This window comes from Dreissena polymorpha, chromosome 4 (genome assembly GCF_020536995.1).
Source record: "Dreissena polymorpha isolate Duluth1 chromosome 4, UMN_Dpol_1.0, whole genome shotgun sequence".
Classification (NCBI taxonomy): domain Eukaryota; kingdom Metazoa; phylum Mollusca; class Bivalvia; order Myida; family Dreissenidae; genus Dreissena; species Dreissena polymorpha.
The window spans coordinates 4,103,598-4,120,014 of record NC_068358.1 but is presented as its reverse complement, the minus strand read 5'-3'; the positions used below and the strand labels follow the sequence as shown (position 1 = coordinate 4,120,014).

Sequence of the window (16,417 nt, the reverse complement as noted above, 5' to 3'; positions counted from 1 at the left end):
AACTAACTCTTTTGAACTGTTAATTCTTTTCAGCTCAATTCAACAGTGAAAAATGCCCATAATATCACTTTAAGACGATTTTAATATCGACAGGTCGGGATGTATTTTATTGAACAGTACAATATTTTTAAAAGCATTAAACGAATCTAAAAAGTATTTGGGATTGTGTGTTTGTCGTTCATAATCGTAAATTTCAATATGAATCAAATAACTCGCTTCGACAGGATTACGATTTCGTAAATCGTATTTTGGGTCAGAATGGTTAGCATGCGACAAAAAACGTTATTTAGTGTGGTTTAAAAAATCGAAAATGGGAATGCAGAACAGAACATGGAAGTGTATATCGGTGTTACTTTATTGCGACAAGCCTTGGAATAAAGTTGTCATGACGGCAAGCGTGTCGTTTGTACTAAATTTAGTTTTTTACGACTCCTGATTATCGATTCTTTTTTTTTAACTCTCATCATATTTTCAATAGAAAAGTATTAAAAGGAACAGTTTAATGTGGAACTATTTTTTACATGACACAATCAGCAGTTGTTCGGTTGTCATGAATGTTGTGAACATGTAGGGGGCCCGACCAAAATAATTATTTCATTATGTCAATTAATCATTATTTTAATATAAAATGTGGTAACGACATAATTTAAAATGAAGCAGGATAAATGAATACATGGTTGGGGCCGAGTTGGAGAATGTTTATACGGTTCGGCCCGAAAAAGAAAATAGGGCTCGCTAAAGTTTGCCTTATTTTTTTCCAAGCCTCACCGAGTAAACTTTCCATCTCGGCACCAGCCATGTATTATCAATGGATATATTTGCGTGCTATGAATATAGACACAACTTATGATATCCATACATATATATAACTGAAGGTTATTCATGAGAAACAGATAACTTATCCTTTGAAAAAAACTAAACTTGATATAATGTTCAATTTGGTGTTGTAATAAGGCATCCGTTCAAAATCCCTGGTCATCATGCTTTAAAGGAAACGGTTTATGTTTTAATATAAAACATGTTTAGTATAAAAGCATACAGTCACAATGTTTGCTTTCTATATCAAACTATTAAAGAAGATATATGATAGTGTTGTTTTTTTAAATAATGTAATAATTTATATGATATAATTGGTGGGGTCGAAAACATAATGCCAACATGATGGTACGAGTTTACATTTATATTGAATATAAAACTCGTACGAGCCATTTCGACACGCCGCTTCGCGAGTGCACGCTAGCGCCGAGACCGCCACACATGTGGTCTCGAGACGGACGGACCGACCGCTGGTGGACCAGTGCGACGCGTCATAGCCCGGCTTCGTGGTGCCCGAGTCCCCCGCTGTGGGACTGCTAGGACACTCATCTCTCGGGAATACGTTTAGCCGACCCTCGGCGAGGCTCCGGCAGATAGCCGGGGCCGCAATGTGCGTTCAATATGTCGATGTTCAATGTGTCCTGCAATTTACATTAATTGACGAAGCTGGCTGCGCTCTTCATCGAAATGTTATTAACTGAACTTAACACACATTTAACATGCAACAAATTTCAAGCGACAAGGTGGCCAAAGTCATTTTGTTCACGCAACATTCCTCGATGCGTCTACGGACTTATTACCACACTAACCTAGAGGATACTCCACTGACTTATCGGATTACTGACACAAGCCACAAGGATATCTAACAATTCTAGTTAATAGCTGTCAAGGTAAGAGGTCATTTTCAACTTTATCACGCGCGAAAAACTACTTCAGGAACACCATGAGTCATGAAAGGTTGACAGCATTCGGGCTACTGTCTATTGAATGTCAAGTCCTCCGAGAACTAGACTTCACACAGCTGATCGATGACTTTGACCAGCTGAAGTGTCGTAGAAGAGTCTAATAGGATTCTAATCTATTAAATGTAACCTGCGTGTTAAGTTCAGTTTATAAAATATTTATACATTATTTAACTTGTTTTTGCTATATATATATATATATATATATATATATATATATATATATATATATATATATATAACTGTAAACTGTGTACAAATGCAAGTGTTCTGATCTTTGTAGTTGTAGTATCAAGTAATTTTCAATACACAGAAGGGGACCAGAGGGAAGGGCCCCCCGTAACAGGTGCAGCATTGGGCTCCAAAACAGCTTAATCCGGCCCTGGTCAGACATTAATATATTTGCAAATGCAAAAGCGCTAAACATGAAAATGTATCTTTTAACGTTTACAGAATTACATAGCGTTGTAGAACTGTTATAAACATTGGAATATTTACAGTTTTCATTTAAACGGTTTTCAACACGTCTTTCAAGTTAAATTAGTAAAAAAAATGCAGCAATAATAGATAATTGAACGACGACAACTTATTGCTTTAGAGTTTTAGGGTTGGAGCAAACAGGTTTTATTTTCTGTTTTTTTAATTATTTTAAGTTTTGAGTTCAATGCTTAAATCTTTCAACATTTTTGAAATGTAAATGGTCACGTTCAGAAACACCACTCGATATTAACATACAAGCGGTTACTTGAGCATAAATTACAAAATAGCAAATAATTAAATAGTCTTTCATAAATGATAATGCCGTATATATGGTAACTTATGGTGCCTTCATTTACCAAGTTTGAAATTATTTGGTCAATAAAGGTAATCAAAGCACTGAAGGCACTGAAGTTGTTCGCTCTTTGAGTGTATGCAATAGCAGTAACAAGAAATGAGGTTCGACCTGTTTATATTTTGAAAAATACAAACATAAATATAATTTCACTTATAATGTATACAGGAGCGAGATTTTGCTTCTACAGGGGCTAGATATTGCTTCTTCGGGGTTGAGATTTAGCAAACACATCAAGGGAGAAAAATGAAATTTACTAGAGTAATTAAAAGATAACTAAATTTTGAATAATATCTGTAATTTAGAGCTATTCGGGGTTTACTGAACGATTTTGAATGTTGAGTACCCGCAGCTCGAAAAACCCTACCAGTACAGTATGGTATCCACCAACCAAACTTACTTGCTTTCACAGCCTCTCCATCTTCTTAATTGTACAGTCTCCTAAAATGCGATACATTCCATATCGCAGGGTATCAAGGCCAGTGCGCGGTCAGTGTGCCAGTTAATCGTCCTTACAAAGCTATGGCATATGCAACAGCGATACAAGAAACACTGTTTGGCGTATGCTAACATATCATGCACAATATGGTACATCAATTAAATAAGACTTGTGCACTTTACTAGATTCTGAATGTGCTTAGACCATTAACATGATAGACATCATTTTTGGTTTATTTGATAAAATTTATTCTATATACTTATCGAACGTAGTTATCATAATTAAATTGATAAGCGATACTATAAATAATATATACAACAGTCACATGGTGTGGCAAACAACTCAAACATGTATGTAAAGAACGCGCGCGTATACATATTTAAAGTATGTATGGGTGATTCAAGATAGTTCAGTAACCCAATGCTTTTATTGCATTTTACACATAGAATGTGTGCGTTTTAGTTATAGATAAATTATCACCAATATGTAATATGGATAAGTAAATATTATAATCTGGCTAATCACCTCGTACAGATATGGGTGGGATTCAGTTTACATTTATGAAAAAAAAACATCCGCAACATAAGTCAACACAATTCTTATTGATTTCATTGATTTAAGTATGTTTATGTCGTTCACCAACAGAAACGAACAACAACACCGTACTTTTAGTTTAAACCGTTTAACGTTTAAACAAACAAAAAAATCACTGTTAACACGCTTGCTATATTAAAGCTTTAAAACAACTGTACAAACGGATGTTATTAAAGTTCCTTAACAGTTTAAGCTAACGCCTATATCCCGTATCAAAAAACAGGCAGCCAAACATCTTATATCCTGTATTGAAATCCAAAAATCAAATTTTAATCGGTACAATTTCTGGCGTTTTAATATTTATCCAAATTTTTCAGTAAACATGTTTTTGAAGTATGAAGTTAAAAACATCTTTTTCTATGATACCTAAAACTGGAGTGCGAGCTAGGTTAAACACCCTTCTCATATGCTTGCAGACAATTTGCTGATAATGCACTTGTATCACAGGTGGTTAGCGTGTGGCTATGATATTAATTAATGAAAACATCATTGTGGATGAAAAATAATCAAATAGTAACGAAAAATCAACTTCTCTGAGAAAAAATCACTATCAAATATATGTATAAAACAAGCTATTTAATTCGAAATGACCCGAGAACAGGATGTATCGCTTTGAATAGCCATTACTTCATCACTGTTGCAGCGATTTTCACGAACTTGATCTTATTCAACGCAGAAATGAATTTCATTTCTGGAAATTTACATATCTTGAATATTTTTACAAATGCTGGGTCAAATTTTAAGAAAAAACACGATACACTACTCGCGTGACCTACTCGTCAACACAAATGTCTTGCCCAAGCTCTTACTGTTCATTGTGTATCGTGTGCAATATCGTGAACTTATAATACTCTGCTCTGTTAAATGCTTGAAAGGTTTTAACATTAATAGAAAAAAAAATCAGACTTAAGCGTGTGTTTCGCACCTTCCCCATACGTTTCAGATGAGTCGTTAACATGCAAACAACTTTTGATCACATATTGATGTAAAAGCGTCATTACCAAACAACAAAAAGCATGGAAATTTAATGTGATGACTATTATCAAAAAAATTAATATTTTGAATCCTTGTTTATTGAAGCATAAATTAATTCGTTTACTCTCAATGCACTTAATTTTCCGTTACCACGCACGTAAAGTCCCAAGCTCATTAAAATAAAATCCTAACATCCACTCAAAGATTTGTCGCTGTTAACCGGATGTTATATAAGCGTTAGACCGGGTATAATTTGAAAGTACAATATTGAAACAATAACCATGGATTCTTCGAATATAATTTATCAAAGAACTCAGTTTTCTCGAGTAAAATATGGTTACATGTCTATTTCTAGAGTAAAGCTCATGCTTCACTTTAATTGTGTGATACGTGCTAAAATGATTACCATTCCTTTCCGAGAATGTCATGTACTTAAGACCTATTCTGCTTACATTAATAAATCTAATGCTAAAAGCAATATACGTTAGAACGTTCAACTGGATTATATCTAGTGAAATTGCTGTTGTTGTTGTTATTGTTGTAAAATGCCTTTTAGGCCACTTTTAAATATTAATAAAACATACAGCAATTGTACAACATAGCAAAATTACTGGTGCATATTTTATTATGTAAATTTTCACAACATAATATCTACAGCCGCCAATCTAGAACTTAAATCACTGTTATCAAATTTTCATCACGTTGTATTATACTGTGAAACCATTATTAATTGTCAGGCACTAATTTCCATGTATTTCGTCAGTCGACCGATCGACGAATTTAAGATCCTACCGAACAAATATGTCCCACATTTTAACAAAATTAAGACTGAGTTACCTCAGGCATGAGGCATTAAAATCAAACGTAATCCACGCATACATATTTCGTTTGTTTCGCAATCAAGATAAATTCCAGTGTAGATTTCACAGTGCACTTAACTGACACTTGACATTGCTGTTAAACGCGTGTGCAGTACAGCTGTATCGATTATGTTTACTTCGTTTAGGTAGAATAGTAATGAATAGCGCTAATTGTTTTCAACTTAAAACCCCAATGTGTATTGTGTTTTTCAGTGTTGTTGCAGATTATACAGCCTCCACGCATCGGATCCGGATCAAAGATAATAAACGAAATTAAAACATGACGATGTGTGATGAACACCTGACTGATACACATTCTCCGCATTGATTACAAATTAATAAAGAACATATTGATTTGTGTTTGGTTGTTTGCTTTTAACTACAAAACAGATGTGACAATAGCTTGTGTTTCGTGTATGGGCTATAGATCTTTTTAAAGATTGACAGCTTTGTCAAGTTTTACGATACATGTTTCAAATCATTATTACTTGTAGCGATATAAATTAAACAAGAAATATCTTTAAAAAAGATATACGGCGTTGATTGTGGTTGGAGTTTATGGAAGGTAAAGATTTAAATGAATGAGATCAAGGATAGCTAATATCTTTTTCTGTGCAGTTTTTAGCTGCATCAAACGCAGTACGGGATGTTACGCGGAGTTTTCGCGGCTTATTTTACATTATTACATATTGCTGGTCATAAACCTATAGATACAAAAAAGAAAACCAAAGTCAACCGGCCACACGCGAAGTCTCCGTACATATTTTAAATATGTATACGCGCGTTCTTCAAACAAACCTGTTTGAGTGGTTTATCGGGAATTGCTACGTGTATTTGATTCGATTATTAACAGTATCGAGAATCATCGCGCTCATACTTAATACATTAGTCAATATGCTGCAATAATACATTAGTAAATATGATGGAATAATTCTTGTTAATTAATTAAAAATAATATTTATCATGGTATTGTTGAAAACACATTAAGAATCTATTATTGACATGCCATAAAATAATATCGCTGGATATCTTCATTTCACATCTTTCTGGTGGTAAACAAAATTCCGGTTCACCTAGTTCACGCTATAGCGTCTTTATTATATAACTATTATATAACTGACCGCGAACTCCGAACAGCACAGAAGGTCTGATCTGTATATAAACTCTGACATTCAAACACACTAACCGCGAACTGACCCCTTATACCTCGCGGGTTGAAATGCAACACATTAAAGTGAGGCATCGCTTCCACTGCTCTTTATACTTTTACATATAACATGTTGACAGGAATATGGAAGTCAGTACTAAATATGAGAACATGGCCTTTAAGTACACAACGTTCTCGCGCTGAAAATCGTCTGAAAATAAAAGATGTACGCACAAACTGTATTGATGTCGAGATTGAGTGTAAAACTGTTCTATCTATAAAGCCTTTTTATTTCGTGACAAAATAACAAAGATTACTTGGATTTAAGCTTATTATATACATTAACATTTTGAATGTTGAAAGTGGCACCAAAGAATTGTGAGGCAAAGTTGTTCGAACTAGAGAAAGACATTTGCAAGTGAAGTGACTGGGTGGGGCGAACATCAAGATCGACTTGTTCGACGGTAGACATCGGTTGTCTAGGCTGCATTTCGGCCATAGTTTCAGTGCGTGAAGGTGAACAAGAGGAATCTGTTGGATTGTTACATTTACTGGACTGAGCAAGAATGAACACTTTTGCTGCTGTTCAACAGATATGTTGGAATAATTGGTTATGGACTGGACATTTTTGTGCCCTGTTATGGCCATGGTTTCAGTGGGTGGAATGTTTGCATTTCGAAGTTTTTGGACCAGGAATTTGCGAACTGAGTGGTTCGTTATTCTCTTGTGCTTGAGAAAGCCGGCGTCTTTTGCCATGGCCTTCAGCATCTGACCTAACTTGTTGACACCCAATTGTTGACGCAAGAATCACCGGGATGCAGTGTCATTTGTGCGTATTGCCAGGTAGAAAAGATGCTTTAAAGAAAAATCAGATGGACGCATATCCGAGTACATCTTGTAAATGAACACAGGATTTCTTGGTCCAGACGATTGTTTTCTACGGTCAAAGGGGAGCAACTCGAACTGACTTCTTCAAAGGGGAGCAACAACAACAGAACCTATTTGCATAGTGTTAAATTTACCTAATACTAGGTTTTAATGACAATAAATGACAAAAAACTCGTTTTTTGCTACTTTCCTTTGTTTTAAGGTCATTAAGATTGACAAACATTTGAGATTGTTTTTATTATTGATGCACTTGGCAGATACAGGTGACGAGGTGCGTGGGAAAAAGTAGTCCCGGTTCGGCAGTTGATGACGTCATTTCGTGCCATTGATTATAGCCTTGCCGTTGATTATAGATGAAATTTAATCAACGGGGCTTTAATCAACCGATTTCGCTGTAAAAGTGGGATGAAATGAAATAAGTATTTTGTTTGGCCTCTATGAATAATACTCGAATATCCATTACGAAGCTGGCGAAAGGGCTCAAATCGATCATTTGAACAAAAAGCAAATTATTGCCTGTCAGCAGTAATAAGCGTGTATCACTTTAACAAGTACACACTTTATAATGGTAAACGTATGTTTTTCTTATACATTAAAATCAAAGTAAGCCTAACGTTTAGTGTTTATTTATTGAATTTCTTTGTAAATCAAGTATTGTACGTTCTAAAAAAAACTCAAATTAATTAGTTAATAATCATGTAAATAGTGCATTGTAACGATTTTATAATACGTGTATTATTACGCATGCGTTGTTTGTAATGTAATAATGTAATGTAATGTATTAAAGGATATTTGAAAGGTACCGTCAACCAGATTGACGAAAAAAAGAAAAGATGTAAAATACCGTATTTTTTGCAATTATTAGTTTATATTGATTAAAATATCACGACTGGTATATTACATTACTTGAAAAAAGTTCAAATTTTCAGTATATTCGGTAATAAAATTTCGCGATTAGAAATCGAAAGTACATCGCGAAAATAGGTGACATAACGATATACACACTATAAATAACTATTAATAAGTCATGAAATGCAATATTTTTGCTAATTGCTATAATAATAATATGGACTTGTTACTGAGCGACACTTATAAATGAGAGCGTAATTTTGTGAAAAGTCATACACGATTGGACCTTTACCTCATTGTTAATTTCAATTTCACAAAAAATACTAGTGCAATGACGGTTGTACATGTTGTTCCATATGTTACTTGAAACATTTATATTTGTTTGTCGTTTATGATTTTCCACCAGCAAAGTATAATCTTGAAACAACTAAAAATCTCATCCTTGCAAACATTTATTTCGACTTTATTTTACTACCAGACTATATGCATACATTTTATGCTTACAGGTTCTTTTTTCTGAAATCGATTGGGCGAACTTAAAAGAAACTACGAACGACATGAAATATATATTTATATAACATTCGTACACGCTTTATGTTCACCCACAGGAGAGAAACCTTGTTTTATATCGCGCTGAAATATATTAAACCACTGAGTTCATAATTTGTTATCAACATGAACTGAAATTATCATTGACTTCATAGAAATCCGTTTAATGTAGTGTTTGCTAATTAACGTATATTGTCCAGATTTCACGGTATGTATGACCTTGCATACATTGCACTGACCGTCCAAATGTGGTGACCCCACGTTTTATCAGTTTTTGTTTCTGATGTATTGTTGTATAAATAGTCCCGTTGTTCTAATGTATTGTTGTATAAATAGTCCCATTGTGTATTGGCACTGTTTACTTGCCTAAAATCAAACACTATGAGATGGTTAGAGATTTAGTGGTGAGGTCTCTGGACCGTTGATATTCCTCCCTCGGAGTTTTGAATAATGCCGTGTTAAAAAATTACGTTTATGATTAAAATGTTGTTCCCAGATTTTTTGTCCGTAATTCGTAATACTCACTTGTAAGGCAACTTGCCAATGTGCGATGTTTTATATGTGCATGTGTTTTCAATACATTGAAATAGCGATTTTTTTATTGATATTAGGAATTTCCCACTTGTACACATAGCCGCTTTAACGTTCATGTCATGTTAATATAAAACATCTCGATCTAACTCAGCATTGCGTTGCTAGAGAACATCGGGCGCTGTTTATAACAGTTATTTAGTGTCAAAACAGTCATATGCAATGAAAATATAGCCGTAGTGAAACCAGAATAAAAACCGTGTTAGGAATTATGTTGATGTTAGGATTTAATTTTGGCTTCGCATGTTGTTCGTTATAATATTTTATGATTATAATAATATAAGTATTTTTATAAGTTATACATTTTAAAAGTAGTACAATTTCCACACGAGTTCCTGTGTCCATTGGAAAACCTCTGTAATCAATTTGCTATTTTCGTACAAGATAAATAGACATTGATGAAGAAGGCATGTGTTTACAGCATGCGGATCTTGTATAGAGATGGCGCCGATAATTAAGGATTCCGAACTGCTGTTAAAAAGTTTAAACACAGCGCAGAAGACTACTCGACCGTCTTACTTAAGAATGTCATTTGACGATGTCAGTAAATACTCTGTACTATAACGTCTAGTTTTTAAAGACATGTGTCCGTATGACACAGATGCAATCGCATTTATCTTTTTTCTCAAAACTCCATTTACTTAACAAAATGGTACACACAGGTATTCCATGGCCATAAAATGAGTGGTTTATTGGCATTAGTTTCATGAATAACAATGGCGTAAAACATGATTCAGACCAGGATTATACGTGGCTCACGGACAAAAGCTATTCCGCCCTAGTTACATGTTGAAGACTGGTTTGGTCACGGTCCCAATTTTTATGAAATGATTATGAAAATCTTTGAAGTTAGCTAAGCTTAGTATTTTTAAAATACCAAGGAACAAAACAACATGAAGGATTGTGAAGTTGATGCTGATTAAAGATTGACCGTGTTTAATGGTGTCCATACACTGTCTTTGGTCAAAGACAATAGGCTAATCATTTTCATTCATAGTTAAGCCAATTTCAAAATAAAATCACCAACCATATTTTGACCTAAAATCCCTTTTTGACGAAAGAAATTAACCATGTTTTACTTAATCGTTATACATACATGTATATGCACTATAAGGTAAACTGCAAGCTGCTTCGAAATGGTTAAGTAATTCGACATGATTCATATCCTGAAGAGAGCGTGATACACTTTTTCAAATGTGTTTGATTATATGCTTGATCAACCGAAAACTTTAATATACATGGGATTGCTGCTAACTGTACTTTGGTTTTAGGTGCATATCGATGATTAGCAGTGTTGGTTATGATTCATTGAACATTTTATAAAAGTGTAGTGTTTAATACATATTTTAAATCTAATTACAATACACCTAAATGAGCAGTTATTATTATCAACGTATTTATAGAAAATATTTTCTAAAAGCCATATACACCTATACATGTATTCGTTCTTTGGTACCTTCGATCTTGTTGTTCTCGAAAAGGTATTAGTTTGAAACGTAAGCCTAATTTTGATTTTTGAATTTATATGTGTGAAGCAGAGGTTAACTAATTTTGTTTTCTACTATTTAATGAAAACGTCTGACCATGGCCTGCAGCTTTCATGATTTGTTTAACGACAATTGCATGCTACTGATTTTAAATTGATGGTTTGGTTTATCGTACGGTTATTGATTTCTGCCTGTTCGGTCTTTTGTTTTTTTAGGACGTATAGGACGCCAACACGACAACATTTCAGAAGGGAAATAGTACACGCCGAAACGACAAATTTTATAACGTTTTGTTCTTATGTGTTGACATGTTGGCGAGTTTGAAGGGGGCCAACACTACAACGCGAGAGAACTACAATAATTAAGGAAATCAATCATTCCTCTCTTGCAGGCTTTATTTTATACATATTAGTTCACGTATACGTTTTAGCAGACACTGCGTTGTGACGCGTTATTCTCACTTTAAAAAACATTTTTGCGTAGTTCTGAAAGATAGAAAAATGATGAACAAACGTATGCTTACTGATGCAAAGCAGCTTAAAAATATTGGACCGTAAATGTGTTTATTATATATTATTTCATGAAAATTGGTATGAATTATAACCGCAGTGATATTCATAAGTAAGCCCAGGTTTATAAGAAATAGCGTTAAACATCTTATAACAATTTAATAAAAGTAACATCTACATTTATTTTATTTTCCAGTGTAAACGAACTACTGACCCAAACGGTGGGGCATGCAAAATGTCACAAAAAAGGGGCGATATTAGTCCGATTGCGAATGTTTTATACGCATAACATGGGTCAACAGATGTTTACAGATTTATATTACTTCCCACTGTTCAGACACGTCGTTTTCTGCTTCGTGGATGTAAATACCTGTACATTATAATTTATCACCTATCAATACGAAAATAAAGATTTTGTTATCAATTTGGTTGCCGTCATGCAAGTTCTATTTAAAACAATTGGCACATTCCGATTTAATTAAGTACGGAGTATGCATGGACACAGAAACAATGCATCGATAAATTAATTATAATTTAATACGTATATGCATTTAATTAATCTCTCTGATTTACGTGTTTATGTTTATACATGTGTATATGTTTTAACTTATGAGTAAGTAACTACACACATAATGTCACAATAATTTATTCAACCGTTGGTGCACTTTTCATTACACAGATTCAACAAAATTCATAAGGTAAACAATATGGTTTACAAGGTGGCGTTCGCTGAAATAATGTCATCGTTTCGCCACATTGTTTTCATACAGGTACGCATTCGTGCAATAATAAAATAAGGAATAGCCCATCAAACCTTTATTAAACCGTGATTCATAAAATGGCTAACGAAAATACAGCATGGTGTTTTCTTTCGTTTACTATGACATCTGTGTATTGTACACGGTTCAGGCCTGTACAAATGAGTTAGCAAAGAATGTTCATATGTATTTCATCGTTTTCGCTTAATTTTGCTCCGGGCACACTACGGTTCCTTGTTTAAACTGCATCAACAGCTGCCAGGACTCTGGACTGATTTGACTCGACTCCCGCACCCAAGATGAACACGAGTTGATTTCCATGCGCTGCTTTTCTTTATTGACACTCCCTGTTCAAATAATAATTATTCAAAAAATATAATAATAATAATAATTATACTAATTATAATTCACCCTTTAGTTATAATAATAGTCATAATAATAATAATACAAATAATAATACTCCTTATAGTAATAATAGTAATAATAATTATAATGATAATAATAATAATAACAATAATAATAATACTTATTATTATCATTATTACTATTATTATTGTTATAATCATTATTGAACTTCTAATAATAATAATAATAATTAAACTAATAAAAAGAGTGACCTTGACCTTTGACCTAGTGACCCAAAAATGAGTGTGGCGTGTAGAACTCATCAAGATGCAGCTACATATGAAGTTTAAATGTTGTAGGTGAAAGCACTTTTATTTTAGAACCAATGTTCAAACGGTTAACAAAATGTAAAGGTTTTACGCGACTCGGACGGCGGACAACACGACGAACTGGCTATGACAATACTTCGGGTTTTCGCCGAAAACAGCCGAGCTAATAATAATAACTATAAATAATAATAACTATTATTATAATAAAGAATAAGATAATAATGTAATAAAAATATCAAGGACATAGCATAATAATCACAACTGACAATATCTTAGATAATGCAACACAGACAAACACCATCGAAATAAATTAACGTGATGTTTGTGTATAATGAATATTAAAGCATTAACAACGCTATGCCGTCTTAAACGTCTTACATCGTGATATCTAACTGAATGCACAGGGCATGTAATTAGCCATTCTCGTGCACGGGTGTACCTGACAGGATGTACGTCTTTCCCCTTTCTAAAAAGACACCGCACGATGCGGTACTCTCACTTGTGTATACTCTCGCTTTGTTTGCCGCAGATACATCAGAACGGAAATTGAACTGAAACAAATTGACATGCATTGAAAGTTGTAATATAAAATGCGGTTTAACAACGTCCGCATTGATGCAGAAATGTGTAACGAGATATAAACAAAACAACACATTTAGCTTGTATCTTGTAATGCCTTCCCATGTTCTTTAATTTTGTTTGTGAGAATAACGAAAATGATTCAATTCTAAAAAAAATCGGTATGTGAAGATATACTTTATGTTTTACCAGTAATTGATAATGATTGCATTTCAAAAAGTTTTTAAAAACTATGCTTTGAACATAAATACAATCTAAATTTTTCGTTCGAGACCACGAGTATATGACCATTTTAAGACATGCACACTCGTTTTGCGTAAAATATGTTTGCGTTTGTATTCTGGAATCCAACGGTCACAATATTGCTTATTAACTCAATAAACCATAAATGATATATTAATTGTACCTTAATATGATAGTGTAGTACCTTGTATGTATTAACATACCGTCAAAATCGTTGGGAACCGCAGGATTTCGAAGTTTACTTGTCACTTTGGTCTTGATTACTGAAATAAATTATTCTTATTAAATTATTATCTAAATGAATGATCGGTAGAAAACTTTTTACAAAATAATTAATGAACTAATGAACTAATACCAAAACAATTAATTTAATATATATATATATATATATATACATATATATATATATATATATATATATATATATATATATATATATATATATATATATATATATATATATATATATATATATATACATCAGTGTGACCACGTGTTTCAGTATGTCAATTTATATAAGATTATCTACACAATAGTATGACCATCACATGTCAATATATAAGTATGCAATAATGAGCATACTTACTGAAATCTGATCCACAGCCCAGATTCAAATCGGGCCTAACAGCGCATTTACAACATTCATACAGACCTAAAACACTTACAAACAGAGCACTAATCACTCATGATTTCATTTTTGAGAAATAGCTCTCTTACAACGTTTACTCCTTTCAATATGTTGTTTGCAAATGAATGCGTAATACTCCGAGTGAAAATACATCACACTATTCAAGAAAGATCAGTATCTGATCGGTTAGGTAACCACTCCCAGTTTACACGGATATAAACACGGATGTAAGCTTGTTGACAAGCTCACGTCTCTGTCGATGTCCTGTTGTGGTTATTCAGGAGTGTGGATTGTGTGTTATTATTGGGCCTAACGCAATCCAATTAATTGTTGCTCGAAATATTCATCATCTAAATATTAAATTCACATTGATCACAATATTAGTAACAAATGCTTCTGACAGACATATTTTATTGTTGCATTGTCGTCACACATTTAAAGCATGCCCATTTTCTTTATTGAAGAATTAATACAATTTTACGCTATTTGTTCATCTAAGGTTAAAGTTGGTGATAACAAGAACACAAACTCTATGTTTTTTGTTTCTGTACACAGCATAACAAATCGATTATCTTGTTAGGATAAGTTGTATGTACATCTCTGATATGGGACTGAATGGATATTTATACATTGGCATGGTCATGTATATACCTTATCATTTTGCTTTAACTACGGAGTTGTATATTAACATATTTGAAATGAAATTTGAAAACTCATTCAATTAGAATCAAAACATGGAATATTCAATGTTCTACTGTTTCACTTACATCATACAATTACGCGATGGCTTGAGCTCATTTTTTATAATATAAAAAACAACAATCAATTCTTCAAACAACAACAAAAAGATGCATACAATATAAAGAAGTGAAACTCCAGCTGCTGGAGCAGTATTGAATTCTCATTAAAAACAATTAGTTGGTCCTTTATTTAAGGCAAGTGACCGATTGCCCAAACAGTAAAAAAAACAGCACAATACAGCACAATACAAACCAACATAAACACAAAATATGAATAAAGCTGGGGTCACCGCCTTGGAACGGTCAATGCAAAGCATTGGGCAGTATATCAATATTAAAAAGATAATGGCATACTACTTATGGAGTTATTCTTTGAATAATGCTTCAAGCATTTACATATAAACGTGACAAATGAAGTTTTTTTTACAATTCATGTCATTTTATAATCGCTTGGGAAAATAAAACTCAAATTATATTTTCATTTGAAGTATTTTAATGTTCATGTTTAGATAGTACTACTATAGCAATTGAATAAACCACGAAGGTGCTCAATCAAACACCTGTTTGAAAAACGACCTTCTTCAAAAGAGTTTATTGAATGATTGCCTCATTAGTTTATAATTAAAATTGTATTTGTTCTATTATATTTAGCTTCGCTCAGAATCGGGACCATTGTATGTTATTGTAGACAATATGCACGCTAAATTTTAAAATTAAATTGAAAAACGCAAACTTGTACAGGAGCTCTCAAATGACCTTTTGATTAGAACACGAACGTGGTATATAGCAAAAGTATATTCATTATAGTTCTTAGTACAGTTTCACATATATTTTCGCAAACATATTTCCAAGAAACTTATATCAAACTAATTTCACGCGGGCCCGCATGTAAAACCTTTCAGATTCGTAATAAGAATAAAGCTATGTATTTATTATTCACTAGTGAAAACGTAATCACGTACGTATTAAAGAGCAATAAAAGGCGAAAATACAAATATAATTATTGACTTATGTAATGTTACGAAATGAAAAGTATTGGGATATTATAACACCTGATCGTGTGTCTAATGCTAACAGTGACCTATAAAGCAGTGACCGTATAAACTAGTTGATAATCGGCAGTAGATCACATGACAGTGATGTACAGTCAGTTCGTATTCCTACGCGTATTAAGTATTTAAACTTTTACAAAATGTACATGCGAAATTTCTGAGGAAGGGTCAGTCAAAAAACAATGATATAAAAAATAATAAATGTGTATAAAATTTTAGCAAGCATTGGGCAATAGAGTAATCAA

General features: G+C 33.2%; 1 protein-coding gene across 1 annotated transcript in view; it reads right to left on the bottom strand.

Annotated features, from left to right (window-relative positions):
- The window catches only part of LOC127876982 (uncharacterized), a 36,458-nt gene extending 21,419 nt beyond the window's left edge, over nt 1–15,039 (bottom strand). Inside the window, exons 1-2 of the mRNA XM_052422548.1 lie at nt 15,032–15,039; nt 14,339–14,373 (exon numbers count right to left, since the gene is read on the bottom strand). Coding sequence (XP_052278508.1) covers nt 14,339–14,373; nt 15,032–15,039 — 43 coding nt within the window. The remainder of the gene's footprint in view (nt 1–14,338; nt 14,374–15,031) is intronic.
- Between the last annotated feature and the right edge of the window lie 1,378 nt (nt 15,040–16,417).